The 23588-nt window shown below is 33.9% G+C and overlaps 1 protein-coding gene across 1 annotated transcript in view; it reads left to right on the plus strand.

The window, feature by feature from the left end:
• The window catches only part of LOC118276066 (uncharacterized), a 39157-nt gene that overhangs the window by 11120 nt on the left and 4449 nt on the right, over positions 1 to 23588 (plus strand). The window contains exons 2-3 of the mRNA XM_035594203.2: positions 17540 to 17643; positions 18007 to 18123. Coding sequence (XP_035450096.2) covers positions 17540 to 17643; positions 18007 to 18123 — 221 coding nt within the window. The remainder of the gene's footprint in view (positions 1 to 17539; positions 17644 to 18006; positions 18124 to 23588) is intronic.

The raw sequence follows: 23588 nt of genomic DNA on the forward strand, positions 1-23588 counted from the left end.
TCAATGGAAACGATTCATACAAATTCAGCTTCCATTTCCAGTCATTAATTACAAACTTATACATAATATATTTCGGGGTTATAATAATTTTCAAGGAATATTTATAATGTAGATAAGTATTTGGACTGCCTCGTTGGTCGAGTGATCACAAGTGCCACTGGCAAGGCAAGGGGTTCTCGGGTTTTGTTCCCGAGTCGGGCAAAGTATTGCTGGGCTTTTTCGAAAGCGAAATTATCAATTCATAATAATGACAGAAAAAATCACATTGAGTAAGCGTTGCATTTTATTTGTGTAGCTCTACCTAATCCTTTGGGAAAGATCAAGCTTGTTTTAAAAAATAAGTGTCACCATCTTTCAATAGTGCGATTTTTTTACTCTAATCTGGTACATATTATAAGATTCCAATTAGAAGTCATAGCAGGAAACACATAAATAGGATTGTTAAGAGATTTAAATGAGTAATCCATCGATCGCGGCGCGGGCACTGCAGTAGACGCAGATTCAAGGGCGTCGCGACGCTACTGTTCACACGCAACGTTGTTACTAACTTAATATGGCTGCCAGTCGCGTGTACACTGTAAAATAAACTATAACATATTTACTAGAGTTTTTTGTAAAATATTACACAGTTTTGAGACGTAAAAATACTAGGTTTTGAGTTCAAAATGGGTTTGGTTTTGGTGTGAAGTCTAGGTAGTGCGTAATGTGAAATAAACTATAACATATTTACTAGAGTTTTTTGTAAAATATTACACAGTTTTGAGTCGTAAAAATACTAGGTTTTGAGTTCAAAATGGGTTTGGTTTTGGTGTGAAGTCTAGGTAGTGCGTAATGTGAAATAAACTATAACATATTTACTAGAGTTTTTTTGTAAAATAATACACAGTTTTGAGACCTAAAAATACTAGGTTTTCAGTTCTAAATAGGTTTAGCTTAGGTGTTTTGTAATTTGATTGAGTGATTTGGAAACTTTTGTTAAATTTGTATTGGCACCATTCACTGTTACTGTAGAACACGGTAATTGCCGTAGTAATGGCAACTATGGCACCATTGAATAAAAGTTCAACTAAAATATGTATTTACATCAACAGCCTATAAGTGGCCACTGCTGACCAAAGGTTTCTTCTCACACGGAGAAGGTTTGAGCATTCATCACCACGCTTGCTCGATGCGGGTTAGCGATTTTAAACAACTTTAACAATCAATTAGAGAAATTATTTACGTTACCTTAATACTTGGAATAAGTAAAAGTTAAGAACTCTCTTCTAAACTTATACATATATAATATTAATAGGCTATACCATTAATTATTCCTTTCTATTTTTATATTTACCGCCGTCACATTCTTATGGCCTTATAATTTCTAACTAATTAGAATATCTCGATATAGTACATTATCGTATTTAAGCAATTACACATAAACTATTAATCACATTACAGCATTATTCAAAACAAAAGCAAACATAATTTGACTCATATCTTCTTACCAAGAGACTTCATTGAGATAAACACATAATAAATGTAAGAAAAAATGTAAGGTATAAAATAAAAAATGTTTCACAATTCCCCACAAAGAGTCCCATTTAAGATATGCTACAATTGCTACAAATTAAGCCTACAATCTTCTTTTGTTTGACTGACGTATCTCTCAATCTTAAGCATTCGACTACCCTTTTTACCCATACCTCTTCCCCTATTGTATTCCGACCACATCCTGTAGGCGTATACTTAAACATTTTTGTCATAAAGGTAGCTACGTGATATTAATGCGGAGCTGCGGACTACCTAGCGGGTTACCGGGGCTCTGGCTCGAAGAGCAGGAGTAGGAACGGGGTGGTTTTTAGTCAGTAAGAGTCTGACACTTCTTCTCACCTCGCCCAAGGCGGGTGAAGTCTTTGGACCATTCAAAAAAAAAGCTGATATTAAATACTGTAAATGTATTTTATTCGATTCTTTTGAACAGGAAAACATTTCTCTTGATTTCAAATGTTCTCTAGTTTTCAGTAGAATACCAGCGCAAGACCATGTTTTACACATGCTGAACTGGTCCCATTTCACCTCAGACTTGGAAAATACGTATAAAATCCATACAAAACATAATTTTTATTATCAAATCTTTGCATAAACTGTACGTAGGGGCAACTACCCAATTGCTAGCACTGCACCAAATTATCAGCACTCTGAATAAATCGACCAATTCTAAGGTTTTCACTTACTAATTTGGGTTTCCACACTTATAAATAAATAAATGTATGTTTTTGGAATCCTGCTATTGGGAAAATCATACTTTGAGACCTCAAATTGATGGAAATTATGTAAACAAACATTTGTGTCTTGCAGTTTCTTCTGTTTTTGCCTATTTCTTGTGATCGCCGTTAAGGTCACGTGTTTACATTTTATGATATATCGTATCTTTTACAAATTTAATATTGAAACTACTGATTTCTCTGATATTTGAGATAATTTTTGATGATAATCTGAAGAGTAGAATTTGAGGTTTTGGTGATTAATTTGTAAAATAGGTAGTGCTGATAAATGGATCGAATATTTTGTAAATTCTAAATTATCAGCACTGGTGATGATAAATGGAAAAAAGTACATAAATACTAATTTCATATTTTTTAATGTAAATTATGTTTATTTTATGCAAAGAATTGATTTTGCTTTGTAAAACTAGTTTATACCATCAAAATCCAAATGTTAGCATGGTGCTGATAATTGGATCAGAAGCATGCTGATAAATTGGTTTCCCTAGAATATCATCATCTCTTCTTATTTCTTTCTATTTATTTTTCTCTTCTTATTTTTTGTTTTATTACCAGTATTATTAGCAGAGATTTTGTAGATCGTATGCAAGCTGCGACAACTTTAGAGATTATTTTAGTAGTGCGTAATTACTATGTCTTGATAATCAACAATATTTACTAACACCAGTCAGATTACAGGACATTTTGATTACTGATAAACCATCTGAACGGAAAGGTGTTAAAAAAAGAGATTTACTTGGCCATCGTGCAATAGACCATCGTAATTCGTTGCCATGAAATAGACTAAACAATTTAATACGAGAAATGTCAACAAAAGTAGGTATACTTATGTTTTCATACGATGGCCAAGTCAATCTATTTTATTTAAAACGTGAAATAAATGAACATTGATATGATAACAATTTACGTAATAACTTAAGACAGAAGGTCTCTTAAGTAGGAACTAAATAAAATAACCGACTTGGTATTACCTGCATCTCACATTTTTTTACGGTAGGTACATAATAAACTGATGAGGTGCGCGACTTGGATTTTTTTACAGAATGTTTTTGATGGTATCTCACTTCTTTTTGTAGATTCAATTATTTCATTAAACAATAAAATGTAACTGCATCAATAACTTTATCTCATACATTTATATGGGTTTACAAAGTTATTGGTGTGATGAAATTGTAACTGTATCAATAACTTTGTAACCCCATACATTTTTATAGGATTACAAAGTTATTGATGCAGTTGATGTATCTAAAAAACTGGACTGAATTTACAAAATATTTGATTTTTCCCCTGATATAGGTACTAAATACTAATTTTATTCAAAAATTTTAAGCTTCTATGTCTGTTAAAAGTGCTTTATACTTTTGATGATCTGTCAGTCAGTGACAAAATTTCGAAACTTTAACATGTTATAATTCTTAAAGTAATGGTTAAAATTTAAAAAAAACCATGTTTGTATAATGCCTGCTTAGTATTTGAAAATTCAGGCTTCTTGTTTAATCCACAATGAAGTTATAGGCGGTCGAAATTGGCCTGAATGGCTTCGAGAAAAGGATGGTACGGCCGAGACGCTTTTTTTTGCTTGACTTATACAGATAAAAGTATTATTAGATTATAAGTAATTATTTTGTTACCTACTTACTAACTATGTAAAAAATAAATTAAAACAGGTTTTAATAATGTAACTAATTTTTTTTAATGCAATTCCTAACAGTGATAGTGAGGTGCTGATAATTGGGTTGCTCTATGCTAGTAATTGGTGGATATGGTGCCAGTAAATGGTGACAGACCCATTTTTTATTCTTACTTGTCTAAATAATCTTGGATAGAGGTCAATCGTGTTTTTCTTTTATTATTGTCTTCCTTATTAAATATTATAACCATAAAATTTACCTTAACGGGTGAAAGCCTTTTTTTCACAATAATAAATTGACTTAAATTAGGACTAACTCTTAAAGTGCTGATAATTGGGTAGTTTACCCTACTTGTCAATTTTTTTTTTTTGCATATGAAATAAATGTATTTTCTTACTTTCTTTTATTCTTTCTAGTATTTCAAGAACAGAATTTGTTTGTGCTTATTTATCTCTGTCAACACACTCTTGGCAGAGGGGCTGTGGTCATCCTTTCCGTCGCCATTCTCCCGCAATGCAGCTTTTTTGTGCATTCTTGAAGCGGACTATCGAGTATAGTGTTCGTTTGGGCGGAAATCTAGTGCTTTACGTTATAATTGAATATTATGTCTTAGTGCCTTAATGTATATTTCTATAAATAAATAAGATCACCCAAAAACTTTTTTTACTTCAACAACTAGAACTGAAATAACGTTGAATATAATTATTATTATTCACAACTCGAATGAAATAACGAGCCCCAAGCACTTGACAGAACACAATACAACAACAAGATACACTGAGAATGCTCCAACAAGTTTCTTTTATACCACTCAACTTAAGTTTTTTAGTAAAAAACCTTAGCCCACTAGCGACATCTATTTGTCCTCTATACATTTCCCAAACCACTAAACGAAGTAATAATTCAACAGGCGTAGGTCTTAACGTCTCTTAAGTCTTTCCAGCAATTGATACGACGCTAGGGTTCTCAGTTATACAGCTAAAAACTATAAATAAGTAGGTATACTGTTTTCGATTAAGAATTTTAGTACCTTTTTTATTTTCACTTACGTATATAACATAATATGTTGGCGGACTTAATGCCTGTTGGCATTTTTAGTCAACCATAGGGAGATGTTTTTGCTGTTACATAAAAATAAAGCAGACAAAATAAATACATAAAGCAACTATTATACTACTAAACTAACTTACAGGCTTATGTAAGGTAGCCGTTACCGAAATCGATAAGGAGGACTATATTTTTTCGGGAACAATACTTTTTAAATAACACTTTAACTGTTAAGTTTTGTGTCTTTAAAAACATTAGTAGGTACGGAAAAGATTATTACATCACATTAATGGAAACTATTAGAGAAACACTCTACTAGTTTCAAGCGTGGATGGCATTTCGACGTCACGCATCTAAGTAACTGAAAATAATTATATGTCTCATTTCTCAGACACGGAATTATCTACCTTATTTCTAGTAATAATAAAGTTGGCAACCCTAGTAGCAACGTTAATCTCAAAGACATAAATCCTCACGTTAGCTAGATTGGAACGATTCTTCGCAAGTTCGTACTTCGTTCGCACCTAGTTTAATCCTTTGATTGAAACTCTAAATTCGTTTCACATACCTTTTTTAAAGGGGGAAAATCATCCAAACATCCAGCACCTAGCTTCACTGACAGACAGACTGATGGACTATTCAATTTGACGTTTCAATAGTGCCTAATTAAGGATTAATTGAAATAAATGCTTTGACTTTGACTTGACTTTGACCAATGACTTCTCCCGCCTTGGATGAAATCTTACTGACTAAAAACCACCCCGTTCTTACTCCTGCTTTGCGAGCCGTAGCCCCGGTAACCCACTAGGTAGTCCGCAGCTCCGGACGTTTTACACCTTTACCTGGCATTGTCACTCCTAATTACTGCTTTGTGCTTTGGTAAAAGTTAACTTAACTGAACCTACATTTTCGTCTGAAATTCGAAAAGCCACAATACAATTAACGCGTAATTCAATTTGGGAGTAGGTACCTATTATATAATTTACTAGATAATTATCTAGTATATTATGTATTATAATACATACCTATAAGAGATTTTCAATATACAGTCGACTCTCGCTAATACGAAATTAGAGGGGCTTCTAAAATATTTCGAATTACCGAAGGTCCAAAATTTACTGCCTCAGAATTTAGGTGCTTAGTTACTACTCTGCACAGTTTGAGATCTTTCTTTCTCTTTCTCTTTGCAACTTCGACATATCGAGAGGGTTACGTAGCAATGCCTTTTCAAATTACCAAGTGCTCAAAAATTTATTGATTAAGTTCAAAATATATAGAGAATAACTGAGAGGTTCGAACTACCGAAAGTTTGAATTATCGAGATTCGACTGTATTCGACTAGACACCCAAATGGACATGACACATGTTATCACAGTTTTATCAGTTCGAAACTTTCCAGATCACCATTTACCAAATTGTACATAAGTACCTATGTACGTCACTCAATTTCCTGACTCTATGAAATACAATGTACATTTCAATCAATGGCGATAAGATGTCGGTTTGTATAATGATTGTGTTTTGCATAGAAAACTTAATATATCAGGTAGCTACGTACGTATGTTATATACCAACTTCGTGTATGTGAACTTGTATGTTTGTGTAAACGCACCCACGACACAGGAGAAAAGTCTAGTGTGGGACAACTTTTTTTTGTAAACGAAAGCTGAAATACTTCTGTCTAGAATAATCTAGTTTTCCGCCCGTTACAAACTTTCTACCTCTTACAAAAATCGTACTATAAAATTCAAGTCGAAATAGAGTAGCTATTTCCACGCGAAACAGTTAGTTCTTAATACGTTTTAATATTGACTTTTAATGAAAAAGGTTACACAAACCCTAGGTATTGTTTATACCTAACACGTTAACCTAAACTAATCCTCTTTGTCTAGCCTAGATCTAGGTCAATCTGGACTTAGCTAAGTAGGTACTAGCTTTTTTGCTACTCGGTCAAAAAGACAAATGTCGAATCGAATTTTTCTCTTAAAACCACATAAAGAAAATCTAGGACATTGTCTACTGTCATTTTTATTATTAATTCTTCAGCCAGACGCTGAAGAATTAAGACAATGTCCTAGGATTTTCTTTATGTGGTTTTAAGAGAAAAATTCGATTCGTAATAAAATAATTGTTATAGGAATAATTATGTTTGTACAGAAACTTTAGAAAAATGAGTATTTATTATTGTCATTTATTTATTTATCTTACTTGTTTATTACATTTTTAAATATTTGATTAAAAAAATAATAATCATTGTCGTGCTGGCCACTGAAGACAAAATAATTCTAAGATGCCGTTAATTATTTTTTTAATATAATATTATTTTTCTTACTTAAATGGCACTTTCCGATTTTTTTCGTTAAAATCGGCCAGTATTATTTTGTAAACACAATAAAACCTCCTTTTAATGAACTATGAAGAGTCGTAAACTGCAAAGAGTTTTTATTTGTTATTAATGTTTCATACCAAAAGAAATGACGTGTTGAAACGAAATTCAAATGTTCACGAACGTTATATTGGCGGTACTCAGGCGAGGCTTTTAGAACCGCCGGCCATTTTTCCAGCTCAAAATATAAAACCTAATATTTTTACGTTCCACTGGTGTGCGATACACGTATTTACGCAAACATTTTTAGGTAGCTACACACAGCTACACTTGAATTTTACATATGGAACGTGAGTAACATGACATGTGAATGGCAAAAAAACATTTCTCAACTCTGATCTACCAAAGAGATATTAATGCGTTTACTTCTCATAAATATTGGATTACCTACCTGTCTCGACTATATCCCCTAAAATAACATACATAGCTTATTGTTCGTAGATATTACTCCTCACACGTCATACGAGATTTTATTAAAAAGTAACTTTAATATTCGTGGTGTAATGTTCCTAATTCAATGTCTCATTTCTTCGATCTCGACTGCACTAGTGCAGGCACCGCGGCGGTTTTTAACCGCGTAATACTAAATGCCGTGCGCCGTATCATCAGTATCATGCAGAGTGGTCGTATTTGAAAGCTTAAAAAAGTCATAAATGAACCAAAATCAAGTTAAAGGTGACTCCATAAATAAATGTTGATCTCATATCACCAACAAGTTAGTTCAATCAACGTTTTTTATTACTATAGAGCGTTGAATGAAAAAAACTAATTTATTTGTAAATATTATAGGGACTTAAATAAGTATCGTAAGTGACCCGGTTGTGGCCACTTTAAGAATTTTGTCGACTTTGAGGCTTTCTTAACTTATAGTTTTTGTTATCACGAACATATTTCTTGTAAAAAGTCATTTAACATGTATTAACCTTGCCTAAGAAAACCCTTTTTTAAAGAACGTCCAATAGAAAAATTACTCTATAAAAAAGAAAAAAAAGGGAGTTTGTGCCATTTTTGGCCAGATTGATGACATTTCTGGCCACGGTCGTGTGCCAGTTCTGGCGATCAAAAAGTACAATAAAAGTAATCAAAATTTATTAATTAAATTTAACATTTTAGAAACAATGGTTTTCATTTAGTTTGGAAAATATGAAATATTATTACTTCACTTGAATTTAACTTACAAATAAAGAGATCAACATTTATATGACGTTGGTAAAAGCTGCAAAATAAACTGACCTCCCCTTTGTGTGAAGGCAATTAATTGCATCTTTGAAAATTAAAAATATGTATTTGTTGATATGTAAAGCCAAGGAAAAATAATAAATAAATTACGACAAATGACTAGAAGTGGGGCGTCTATGTACAAAAGTTTTGGCTAGACATGTGGCCAAAGATGGAGAAATTCATAATTTGGTCTCCATTAGTGGCCACCTTCTAATTACCTCACTTCAGAAACAAATGCCGACAAAATAACTTTAATTCCACTTAGACAATATATTCTTCATGTAGTATTAACATAAACATTCAAACAATAAGCAAAGATTTAAAAAATAAAAACCAAATCCTCACCCGCTCGTCTTAGCCTTTTTGTTAAGATCTTAACAATTTCACCCTCAACTAAAAAAAATGATTTGTTGCATGGAAGTAAAGTTTGACAAATCAAAGCTGCTAACGGTATCAGTGTCTACAATATTCAATATTTTAAATACTGTACATCACAGAGTAATTTATTTGTCCATGCCTTAGTTATAAATATTTGAAGGCCCAAATGGCCACAAAGGGGTCGATGGCCACAACCGGGTCACTTGCCCTACCTACGCCTAGTCATTTAAGTGTTGGCATGTTGCATGCACCTAATTAAATACCTATAAGTGTACGTGCCTTGAATACCAACCATTAGAAATAAATTATGATTAATTAGTTAACGTCCACACTCTGTATACTGCAATTAAGTTAGGGTTATCGCTATTCACAAAGTAGGTACCTTTCAATAACTCCAAAGAATCCTTTTTTTATACTCAAATTTTAGTTTTTCTTAAATCACGGTTTACTCACGTACATAAATAGAGAAACGCTCTACTAGTTTCGTGTCACAGAGGGACTCTTCATCATAAGCATCTCACTACTGGAGTGACTAGAGCAGGCCGCGCGACGTCGCCGCGTCTGCGCACGCTGCTCATGATGAAGAGTCCCTCTGTGACTCGAAACTAGTAAAGCTTTTCTCTATTAATATACGTGAGTAAACCGTAATTTTTAGTTAATTTAGTATATCTCACGATAGTTATTATAAAAATATCTTTTTCATAGACCATGATAAAAAAATACATCGTACACAATATACTTAGCAAAAATCAAGCAAAAAAAAATAATCACATTAATATTTAAACGGCACGTACACGATACATTGTCCATTATCCCCAAAGAGAATTTGTATTTAATTCAAAGTGTCAGGTACAAGAACGTGCTTTTTGGCAACCCTACCCCGGACGCAATATGGGGTCCTCGTGTGACGTCACTCGTGTCCTTGAAACCCCTCACTGCATTCGACCCCTTCCTGCAAACTGCAGGGGTGTAGCACCTGCTTTGAATTGCAAATTTAATTGCGACCAACTCTCCTATCCGAACGTTCTATCGTTCTAATTAGACAGAAAAATATTTGCAAAACTGTGTTTATGGTGTTATAAGTTGTGATAGTTTATTATGAAGTGTGTTTTATGAAGTTTATTTTAAGAAAATAACGCCTAGGTTTTCGTGAACCAATATTTGAAAGGGACGCTATAGGTACATAGATAAATTGGGGTAAGTGTATTATCAAATTAATAAATATTATATTTATGGAGTTTCTTGCTCGTTCTTCTCCATTCGAAGCTACACTTTGAAACGAGCATCTAGCTTCACTGACGAACAGATTAACAGACTATTATTTATTTCTTGCCTTTGCAAAAGTATGTATTTATGGTTTAATTGGAATGATTTAACTTTGATTTTCATTTTAAATTGGGAACCCCTACATAATAATAGTCAAAGTTTTATGCTGATACCAAATCATGTTAGCTATATAATTATAGCTGGAATTAGAGCATCCTATTACATAATTTTCTTACATAAGCTTTCGAAACTAAATCACAAAGTTCCTATAAACATAAATCCCACGTACGTCAACATTGCAAATCTTCCTCACACACCTACATAAATGAAAATAATTACAGGAACAAAATTATATCGTAGAGGTCACCATTACCTTAATGTTTGCTACTAAATCTACCACCCTCGCGAATTATTTTCGGCAACACTCATTGATTTCCTCGTATCGCTAAGGAAAATTAATCTAATTTTGCCCTTCGTATCTTTTTCCTTTTTTTAGCATTGACGTCTCTCAAGTGGCCCTTTTAGAAAAAACGTGTTTTCTTTGGGTAAATTATTCAAAAGCAGAATTGGTTTGTGATATTTAAAAGCAGCGTTGATTTGTGATATTGAAACAATAACTGTTTTTATTACATACTGATGTATTGATGTTACAATGTAACTCTACGCATTTTAATGTTTAATGGCGTTTTCGCTTGATTTAGAGTGTTACTTATCAATAATTTAATTTCTAGCACTTTACCGATATTCATTTTCCGATTTCCGATATTCTATTAGATTGTAAGATTGCAGTGTTTACAATGTAAACTCTGCACATAATATGTCAAGATAAGATCAATTGTAATTCAATCTGGCAATTACCTAACATTTTACTTAAACAATAAAATCAACTGCAGAGTATTAAATGAGAAATAAATTAATCAAAAGTATTCTAATGTCCATAACATACGAAGTTGTATGATAATTACTTATCAGAAATCAAAATTAAATGTTCACTTGAATTATACAGTTATAAACATAAGTAAATAAATCTAAATAAATGTTGTGATAAAATATTATTTACTGCGTGAATAAGAGCCTGTTACCAGCCCCACGTAATTAATTTCCCTGAGTCACCATTTTGTGCATGTGCCACAAACATGTTTAATCATTCATGTTGTACCTTTATTTAATCCATTTATTAACTGTGTATAAAGTTACTCGTACATGAAGTAAGGCTGAATCAATTTATTCATTTTAAATTGCGTACTGCAAATTAATATTACACAACATTAGCAAAAGAATTAATACAATCTATACTAATATTATAAAACTGAAGAGTTTGTTTGAACGCGCTAATCTCCAGAAATATTAGTCCGATTTGAATAATTATTTTCGTGTTGAATAGTGCATTTATCGAGAAAGGCTATACGCTATAAAACATCACGCTATGACCAATAGGAGCCAAGCAGAGCGGGTGATACCGCGCGGAAGTAGCTAGTAAAATATGTTTCTAGATTTCATTGTCAACTAATTAGGTACTAAATAGAAATTAGGCTGACACACAATAATTCGAAAAATCACCGACTTACTTCATCCTCAAATTAGAATACAATTCAGTGAGAAATATTTCGTATTGAAGATGTTAATGGTTGTTCTGTATTTCCACCATTCAACTGAATTCTATGGCTGTTTGACCTGAATGTCAAATATCTAGACTGCCACATAAAGCCAAACACACCATAACGTCTGCATATTCCCATTAAAAGCGGAATAAGCCATAAAACTTCACAATAATTCGGCCCGACCTCGTTATCACGGACTTTGATATTCATACGTTTGCTAGGTACCTACAGAGCTTAGCTAACTACGTAGAAAGTAGTATTTGCTATGGGTCACGCGCAAAAAGGGCCCTACGGAATAAACTCATCTCTGTTTTAAAATTACTAAACGAAGCAAATATTTTCAACCGATTGAATTGAAATTTTGTATACACGTTTAGTTTGTATGACCATAAATGCCAAGCTGAATAAAAGTTTCCTTTTATTTTATTTTTTATTAAATTAACCGGTAAACGATTAGACGGGTCACCTAATGGTAAACAATCGCCGCTGCCTACGAAAATCCGAAACAATACGGGCCTACCTAAACCTCTCTCACACAACGAAACACGCAAGCGTTGTTTCACATCGGTATTCTGTGAGGCCGTGATATTTCTTCGGTCAAGCCAACCCACGACGAAGCATAGTTCTCCCACACTTAACTAAAATTAATATTTTTTGCGGATATCGCATGGCATCTAGAAAGTATTTTAATAAAACAGACACTTAGATTACAGCATGATCCAGGGCCACTTTATAAAATTAAGGATCCCCCCAGTAAAAGCTACTACGGGCCCCGTGTTTGATTAATCTGCCACTGAGTACCTATACTTATGTTTTGTAGCCATAGACACAACACGTGTTTTTTCGCAACGAACCACAACCCTTCACGCTCCGACAATGATTCACGTTTTCCTTTTTTAAATTCAAACTCGGAACGAGGGAACGAAACATTCTATCAGATATTTTTGTTTTTATTTATTTTTTTAATAAAAACTTTTAATTTGTTACTTTTAACTTTTTATGATTGTTGTGTAATATGTTTAAAGCTTTAAAAATTAGACCTTAAATTTTTTATTTCCAATATTGATATTTTTTTTTAGAATCTGCTAATATAATTATTATAATTTATGTACATAAATGGCCGTCTAGTTCGAGTTATCAAACAAACAGTTACAGCTTCACTTCGGTGCCCTAAATGTGATCTCAAAAACCACATATAATTACAAAAATACAATTACAAAACAGTTCTTACTTTCATTAAAAAGTACTAAATAACTTTAAACGCCCTAACAAGGTCACTAACGAGTTTCGCGCAGGTTACACTCGACGTTTGCAAATTGCACTTCATTTAGCGACTTTACAAAACGTTTTCAGTCTTTTAGTTGCGAGTTTACTACATGTCCAGTAAAACCTGACCTCTAATTCTGTACAAACTTTCCTACATTGATAGGTCAAGTTATATTAGTTATTTGACGATAGCAAAATAATAATGTCCAGTAAAACCTGACATCTGATTGCTTACAAACTTTCCTACATTGATAGGTCACGTTATATTGGTTACAATGCCGATAGCAAAATAGTACAAACCCGTTAAATCTGGACTCTGATTGTATACAAACTTCACTATATTGATAGGTCATGTATTTTGGTTATTTCGACCATACAGACAAATAGTAACACCAGTTAAGTCTGACCTCTTGTTGTGTACAAACTCTCCTATATTGATAGGTCAAGTTATGTTGGTTTTAGTAATTCGATTTGCGGTTAGCCGGTACATGGTAACGTACTTGGTGGCGTGATTTCGGTGTCGTGCAACATGCAACGTTTACTATCGAGTTTACATGTCAATTTATATGACCTCGTTCGGATACCATGTTAGCTTTTATTTTTTTTAAAGGTTTTTGTTTTTTTTTCTAATTGAGCTAGTTAGAATGCCAGTACAATCAAGTACAGTAAGCATTGTATTTGTTTTTATTCATCAATATTTAGTTCTGTGTAACGAAAGCAGGTTCGGCTCTCTGATTGGTTGGTTTATTGAGCTGGCCAATCAGAGCGCCAAACGTGCTGTCGTTTCGATTACAAACTCGTACTAAGGATTCTGGTTTCATTGATTGTATGGTCACTACTACATTTAATTATTCTCAATAGTGGCGTATTAAGTTTGGATTCGTATATAGACATATCATATTAAGACATATTAAATTGTTATTCACAATGCACATGTGTAATTTTTAAACTAAAAACTCGTATTTTATAGCTACATAACCCATTTTTAATCTAGATTAGTAAATAAGTTTTTAGACTGTTAGACTAGTAATTGGAGTGTCTGTTTGTAATATTGAAATAATACAATACATAATACACATACTTACACCAAAAAAGTATTTACAATGTTTGTTTGTCAGCCTGTTTGTTCCTATTAAAAAAAAAGTGATCCTACAAACAGACCAACAAAAAACCACAAGCTAACAAAATAAACAGTGCAACAAGATTAGATCTGGCTGTCGTTCAGTAATCCACTTTGAACGACACTCGTGGTGCGCTGGCATGGATCCCGCTCACCCTGCACGTTCCATTCCAAGATTTTATCGCCGATTCAACCGATGCAACGTTTCTGTTATTTTATTAAAAACTGTTTCGAATGCGACACTAGGTCTCTTGTTCCAAATTTTTAGATATCATCAGACATTATTTATTGACGAGTATTTTTTAAGCGATATAATCATCCAATTACTTTTATCCGCCTAGGGTAAGACAAAGTAAGTGTCACACTCTTACTGACTAAAAACCACCTCGTTCCTACTCCTGCTCTTCGAGCCGAAGCCCTGGCAACCCATATCTTTTTTTTTTTTGAGTGCGAAAAATCATACAATGGCTTCTTCCGCCAAGGCTGAGGCAAAGGGAGTGTCTGACTCTTTATGACTAAAAACCACACCATTCTTACTTCTGCAATTCGAGGCGGAACCCCGGGGACCCGCTAGGTAGTCCACAGCTCCAGGTCGTGCATTAGCCTTACTGGGCCCCCATCTATAGTGGCTGGTTGAATGACACACGAAGTATAGCAAGTATAGAGGAGGCATTATTAACATAAACATCAAACCTACGCCAATCCACTGCCAAATTATAAACCTGTTACATAAAAAAGTTTTACCTAACATCCTGATTTTTGATCAGATACTAACAAAAGATATAAAATGAAAAAAAATAAAAAAATATGAATTTGGAATCGCCAATCCGCTATGAGCAAACGTGCTGATTAATTCTCATTCTATTTTTGAATGAGAATGGACCTTTACCGACAGGCCGTAACAGGCTGATGATGATTTCTATTTCAAGGCTTTTGTTCGTTTAATCAAAGCGAGCTCAGAATAATTATGTCTGCTACAAATCTAAAGCCACTTTTTTCTTATACGCTACGCTTGCCGGAACTCGTAGCCGTAGCCGTAGCCGTAGCCGCTACGTAATCGTAGCCCGTTCGTAGCAAACTCATTATCATTTACTACAACGCTACGCATTTCTTTTCTCATGTAGCTCTAGGAATTAAGTTTGCTTTTCTTTATCGTGTAGTTAATCTGTTATTCGATGAGGGTGTACGCAGTATTACTGATGAACTAGATTAATTGAATGAGCCTTATAATTATACAGTAGTCATATTTAAACTAATAGTGTTTTTTTTATGGGATAACCTCACTCACACAACGTAAGCGTTGTTTCACGTCGGTTTTCTGTGAGGCCGTGGTATCACTCCTGTGGAGCAAGCCCATTCGTGCCGAAGTATGGCTCTCCCACACTTTAATCAAGTATTATACTTGAAATTAATGAAATAGTGATAAAATATAACATACCAAAACAACTAAACATAGTAAATGTAGCGTGTTCGCAGTTATTTCCTCCAAACAACGACCTTTGTAACCATATTACTTGTTCAGATATAAAATGCCAGATTACCATTGCGATAAAGCAAGCTTAAGTTAACAACCTCTTTGGGGGTAAACTACAAGTCACAGGCTACAACCAGCCAGCAATATAACACAAAATAAAAAATAAAATATGTTCTTTTTTCAAAGGTATTTGAACTCTCACGTTTTTGCCGCGTCCTATAATACGTGTGGTGTGACCAACGAAGAAAAACATTCTTAATATGACTTAACTCTTATATAATAGGCATGTACATTATGTGTCACGATGCATGCAGAAGTACTTTTATTGATTCGATACTGATATCATTAGAGGTTAGTTAATAATTCACAAGTTCTTAGAAACAAGGAATGTGGGCTAATTGACTTGTGAAAATGTACTACGGAAAAACAAAAGAGTATGTCTTTTACTTTTTCCGCAGCTTTTTCTAAGTGGCCATTATCTTCGGTACCTATTCTTTCTCAGACTAGATTAATATGACTAATAGGTATGCATAAAGGTTCTTGACTCATTCCTGGATGAATAAAAGCGTTATGGCATTCTTGTTAACACAATGCCTGAAGCCTGGAATGGAACCTAATATTAGACAGATGATAGGACAGACAATAATATAGGTTCGGTTCTATTATTAGGCCTACTATTACATTTGAAAAGTGGATTACCTACTTGATTTTGAGAGATTTGAGTTTGAGTATCGGAACAAATCGCCTGTGACAGTCAACAGCTGAACTATGAGACTATGTGATTCTATATTCTATTATGCACACCAGATTTAAAGATCACAATTTCAAAGATCCAGATTAATTAAACAGCGCTTCTCGCCAGTTTAAGCTATGCTGCTCCCCAGTTTCTATTAAATGGATCTAAAGTACTCACGAGTAATGATACTCCCTTCCTGATACAACACACTTCTCTCTAGCCTAGGCCAAGACGGAAGAAGTCATTGGATGATATTCCCCCAAAAAAAATGGCAGAATGATAGTGACATATATTATATATCCCAAACATTGAACCCAGTTTGAACTACGTAACTAAAAGGACAAACATGATGTTACGTCACATTACATAACATAACAGAACGGTCCTTCTAATCTAAACACACAACGATTATGTAAATGTCAACGACATAATCGAAGCGATGTATGTTTGTTTGTGACGATTCTGAAAATATCAGTGAACGTGAACATTAACCCGAGTAACTAAGTGACCATTCGTTTAAAGTTCAAGTTATTTACAGAACATTAAATGTGAATTATAGTTGTTTACTTCGCTTTATGCTTGTGTGCTTTCATTTATTTGTTGAAAGGTTGTTTAGAATGGTTGCAGTTTAGAATAAAGGAGTCTGGTTTTATTGTTCTCTCAAAATTGTTATGTAAATGGCTGTAAACACAACATTTTATAATGTTATATTACTTTTCTCTTAATATTTTTTTAAGTGTTTATTATGCACAAACGTAAAATACAGGCAGCTACATCTTACATACCTCTTTCCCTTCATCAATAATAATAATAAAAAACCATATTATAACATAAAAAGTAAAATATTTTAATAATAACAAAGATGTTTAAATAAAATATTTTATTAATTATAAAATACATGGACTATTTCTAGATAATAGGGATTAGCCGTAATTTTTATTCTTGGCAATCAAAATCAATCAAATTGGAGATTGCAGTTTAAGAGGCCCGCTTACCGCTGCTGCCCCGTCTCAGCCAATTTATCAACATCTGGAATATTCATCATTTCTATCCGCCATTTTATTATAACAACTATCAGAAAACCTATTCCCACTTTTCCAATTTTACTCAAACGATATGATAACAGTTACAAATGTATTGTTGCAGAGATGGAAATCGTGCCCGAAGGGAAAAACTTTCGATTGGTTACAGAAGAAGAGCTCCCAGCGGTGGCCGATATCTTAGTGCAGTATATGCCTGAATCTCTAAAGGTAATCTTATCAGTTATTGTTTATAAAAATACTTTGATGAAAGTACAATAACATTACTGTTATTGCAAACATGGTTAGTAACTTCTTCCATTCCAACAACTTCCGATAAGTTCTACAAAATAACATTAATATTTGTCCAGTAAATCGATAGAAATTATGAGAAATTTTTACCGATAAAAATGGCTCAAAATAAAATACTTGCATTTCAGAAAAACAACGACTTTTACGAATTTAATTTCATGTTTTTAAATGTTTTCATATAGATTATAAGGGTACTGCTCTCTCTATCTCAAATATGTTTTAAAATGAAACTATATCTGTTTGTCTGCTAAATAACATTATGTTTTTTCAATCTATTTCTAGTTTCATCAAACGATTCAAACATATCTAAACAACAAGGTGTGGGACTTCCATTTTTATGTAGCGAAGAATTGGCCCGAGGACCCGATCTGTCTACATTTCCCCGGCTGTACTAGTACGGTAAGTACATGATTTATTAAACTTTTAATACATATCTCTGGACTCCCAATCTTCAATCACCAAATCCCCAAGCCTAATTTCAAAATCCACTCTTCCCAAAAGGCGGACCACATACTTCTGACTCTTTCTGGTGTCTATGGATGGTGCCGATTGCTTACAATCGTGTGAACCGTCTGTTCGTTTGGCGCACTATATTTAGTAGTATATTACTACCCTACATATTACTACACTACATTATCTTGAATAGTACGTAATAGCTTTCTAGACACCAAACGATACTTTATAATTACCTAGCAAATAAATTGCCTGGAAAGCCTATAGGCTCTAGACAATAGCCCAATCTAAGAGCCTTCTATTGTAAGTACAAATCAGAAAGTATTTGTCACAATTAAAACTACAACCCCCATTTTCACAGAACAAACAAAAATAGCTCTTACAAACAGTAAACTTAAAGCACTTTTCGATACCAAACAGAGTATTGTCAATTTACTACTCCCTAGTACCTCCAAGAATGTTCATTTACTTTTACTAAGAGCGGCCGAAATTGAAAACAGAAACTACTTTCGTCCATTTGACGTCAAAGGCCTACATTAAATTATTCAAAAGTGGACCTTTTGTACCTTAGCAACTACTTCGCTTGAGATTAAAATTAAAGTAGGTAAGAGAAAATACGAACCGTCTTATTTTCCCCGCTGTATAATAATACACAAGAAATATCAATTTACATAAACTTAAGATGTTATTTTTGAAATTTTCTTTTTTCTTCTGGAAAAATAATGATAAAGTTTCCTATGCCGTGCCGCCCACTGAAAACTGAAAGGTAATTTTTATGAAGATTGAGGAAAAATTGTGAGGATAATTTTTCCGTTAAGTTTTGTTTTGTAGGTACGTTTACAAACGTAGATTAGGTCGGACTTTGGTTTCAGATAGGTTCAGTCATAGATAAGAATTGGTAGGAATCAAGAAAAGGTCGGAAAGTATGGCTCTCCTAAGTGTAGCAGAGACGTGCTTCGGCAAGAATGGGCCGGTACGACCAAAGTGATACCACGGCCTCATAGAAAACTGACATGAAACAACGCCTGTGTTTCGTTGTGTGAGCAAGGGTACCGGAGGCCTAATTACCCTTCTTCCCAATCTCCGATTCCCCAACAACCCTTGACTTCCTAATCCCTAAAGGCCGGCAACGCATTTGTAACGCCTCTAAAAAAACACCGAAATGATAAAAGATCTCATAATACTATCAAAATTAAAGTACCAACCAAAAAACACACTAAACTACATACAAAAATAATCTCTAAACCAACAAAAAATAATGCTCATAATTGTATAAAAGATAAAGCCAGTCCTACATTACTTTAATTATATCGAAACATTAACATTAAGGCCTGAATAAACGAAAATGTCATTACTCAACGAAAAGGTTAAGGGTTGTTGCTATTTTAATCCATAAAACGTGCTACGGAAATGAGTCTGGGACGTGACGTTTGCGAGTTTGCTTACTAACACGGCATAAGTATAAAAGGCTCACTTTTAAGAACACGCTGTAGGTATAATGAACTTCCGTGCATGAAAGACATTTTTTTTTATTTATGTACGAGAGTATACTATAGTGAAGGAGGTCAGGTTTATGTTTTTTTTTTTTTAGATATTCTGCTAATAGATACTTCCTTGTTTCGTTTGTGTGAGTGTGGGTGTTAGTTCGTCTTTGTAGATTCACTTGTATTATTTGCATCATAATCGTAGTCTTTATTGGATAGTGTGGCATATTGTATTGTATCTGACGTATACTCTTAAATGTATGATTTTAGACAGAGAAAAGTTTCCCAACACAGGATTTTAAATGTTCAGTAACATTAGTATGAGTTTGCTTTACGTTTAAAGTAATCAAATTGAGACCGCCAATCAGCGATGATCGGAACGCGGCTCGAATAAACTAACCAATCAGAGCTACAAGTGGATATTATTTGATAACCAGAACTATCAGTATTACCAATTGGACTATCTTTAGTTTTCCCAAATGTATTTTATAGGTATGCAAATTTTAGGTAACATTTTTACTTTCGTAGCGTTTTTTTTTTCATTTTAACCAAAAGATTTGTAAGCCTACTCCATTCTATACCTGTATTCTGTGTAGGCTCTAGGGATTGGTAGCACAGTGAGCAACTAACGAGCTATGTCACCGGTGTTTGCAACTACGCCATACTACATGCATTATTTAACTGTAAGCCAGCCTGCAACTCCGTGAGGGATTGAAAAAGAGAAAATATTGCGAAACGAAAATTAGTTTCTTTTTGTTGTTTTTTTACAATGTTTGTGAAGCTGACTTTCGGTAAAATAAGCTTGGTATTTTTATGGATGCTATCTAGCTGATGCCCGCGGCTTTATTCGCGTGAATTACGGACTTTTAACTAATAAAAGAATTGCCAGTAAAGGTTCCGTCAACATAAGTCCAGTCATTTCAGAGATACAACAAGCCTATGTTTATATTAAAATTCTTTTTAATCTTGGATTTTGATGTATACGAAGTAGTAAAGTTACCTACTATTCAATTCTAATTCGTAATTGTATCAGTTTAAGTTTCAATGTTTAAGAACAATGAGCAGTATTTCAAAGCATACAAAACACATTTTCCATTTAATTTATCTACTTTCAAACCCATTACCTACCCTCTAGCACTTCACAATTGACGACACAGCCCTTATTCACTTACAAATTCCACTACCTTCCTACTTAAATAGGGGCAGAAGAAATCCAATACCCATCGTGTTGTACCATTAAGTTGTCATCGCCCGCCCTCCTCCTAGACATCACTTAGGTTGTGACGTAAGCTGTTTCAAGAGGACGTCTGCATAAGAGGTTCTTTGCTAAGCAAAATCTCGACGTCTTTTAAAAATACACTAAGAGCTTAAAGAAGAATATTGAAACATATAATAATCTTTGTCTGTTTGATTTTGAAAGGGTAGAAAGATGTATAAACTATTCATTGTATTTATAAGTTTGAAATCGCAAATTCGACTTTGAACAAACTTGGGGACTTATCCTGAGTCCTTCTCTATATATCTGGCAGTAGGACAGTTATAAAAAGGCTAATATTTTTGATATTATTATTTAGTTTTTTTGAACTAGATAATGGAGATCTTATTTAGAGAATCTACTAGAAAGAGATATTTCATTGAATCTATACTTTAATATATAAAGCTGAAGTCTTTGTTTGTTTGAACGCGCTGATCTCCGGAACTACTGGTTCAATTTTAATAATTATTTTTATGTTAGATAGTGCACTTGTCTAGGAAGGCTACAGGCTATAAAACATCACGATATGGGTGATAGAAGCCGAGCATAGCGGATGAAACCGCACTGAAATAGCTAGTGTTAAATAATCAGCTATTTTAATGTTATGAACTAAAGAGAGAGCCTATATTGAGCTGTGTTCCTGACTTATACTAATAAACATATTTCAGTGTTAATTAGTCCTACATAATAGGAGGCAGCCCTATTACCTAACTGGTATAATTAAGTTCACACACATACCCAAAACTTTGCACTTAATGATCGCTCATATGACTTAGAACTAATACTAGACCACTCAGAAGATCTTCACTAAATCAGTTTACTAGGATCCTACTTAATTTCGACTTTAGAAGTACCTTCTATATTGATGTTAATGTCATAATCCTAACGATAAAGTGAATGCGAAAGTAAGTTTGTTTGTTATTTTTTTACGGTTTGTACACAACCAACCTTCTTGGGTTTTTTTATCTAGGTACTGTTATTGGGCGCTCAATATGGGTGCTTCCATATGAGTGCTTTTCCACCAGATATGTGCTCTACTACGTTGCTGCGGATACGTTTAACTTCCACCAATCATATTTATTGGTACACATAGCTTAGCACTGGACGGACTTAACTAAACTTTGATTTTATATGGAAAGACTAGTGCTATAGATTTGCGCTATGGATGGATATCGATACATGGCATACTCGAGCTGCGCATCTTCCTCGCACAGCTACATAGCTTAGTACCAGTGGAAACGGTCACATAGTTTCATATCTTAGCTATTACATCTTCATAGCATAGCTACATAGCACATCACTGGTGGAAAAGCACTCTTACGCTTTGTACACAATCAATCTTCTTGGTAAAAAAATATCGAGGTACTGTTTTTTTACTGAACCTTCCATAATTCGTGTATTTTAAGAAGCTTAGATAAATTAATCTGCTTAAAACGCCTAATATGAGGGATTAATTTTCTTCCTGACTGCTCGATGGTATTAGGCGAGAGCCTACCTTCGATTTATAAGCACGGATGATTGAGGATTACCGTATATTTCGACGTTCAAGACTAAAGCTGAGATTACGATAAAACTTTATTTCTAATCTCGCCTGAATTTGGAGTTGATAAGAAATAAAAAAATAACTTAAAATACCTTGATACACACTTAAGAAAAGGGCTTTTTACTATAGATAGTTCTAACGTAACGGCTTTTAAAAAAGAAAAATGAATCTGTCAATACAGAAGCAATTCCCTTGCATTGAAACAGACCCACGTCAGCATATCAAGCTACCCTAAACTATAAAGTTCCTTCAATTGATTTTCAACTTTAAAACAAAACGATACAGTGGAAAATCCATCTTCCCTATGGTAGCAATTTAATGTACTCTGTATCCTCCTATTACTAGGACAACAAAGCTTAATGCTACGTCATTTGGCTCATTTGATAGCTAGCCAAATAATAGCTACCTTCGTCAAACAAATACCTACTCTATTACATAAGACTTTGGGGCCATACCCAGATTATGTTGCCCTCTTCATTATGTAGAGTAGTCGAGCGTACATGATTATCTACTGAAATCTAGATTTAGTTCTATTTAGTCATTTTGGAAGAGATGGTGTCTAGAATCGTTTTAAGCAAAGTACGATCTTTGAGATACACTCATTATGTGGTAGGTAAGTAATATGCAACGTCATGTCTTTTATCCTCGAAGGGGTAGGCAGAGGTGCACATTACGGCATATAATGCCGGTATACAATGTCCACCCACTTTTCACCATTTGTGTTATAAGTCCCATGTAATAAGGGGTGAGCCTATTGTCATATACTGGACACAATTTCAGACTCCGTGCTGCTACTGAAAAATTTTCTATAAACCGAAAAAAGCCTAGTAATACTTTGCCCGATCCGGGAATCGAACCCGAGACCCCTTATCCGCCAGTCGCACTTCCGACCACTCGACCAACGAGGCAGACAAAACATACCATTACGTAATTAAAGATAAAAGTATGAAAAATATTTCTTGTCTCTTTTTTGCTATTAAAAGTAATTTATAACTATCATAGTTGGATTTTTACTCCATTCTTTTAATAGTATATTAATTGCTTTCGGTCTCATGTGCCGTCATTAGTTTAAGGTGTGACCACGTTTTAAATTACCCATTACATTTTCTATGTAGTGCTTTTGACATGA

The sequence above is a fragment of the Spodoptera frugiperda genome, chromosome 31 (genome assembly GCF_023101765.2).
Source record: "Spodoptera frugiperda isolate SF20-4 chromosome 31, AGI-APGP_CSIRO_Sfru_2.0, whole genome shotgun sequence".
Taxonomy (NCBI): Eukaryota; Metazoa; Arthropoda; class Insecta; order Lepidoptera; family Noctuidae; genus Spodoptera; species Spodoptera frugiperda.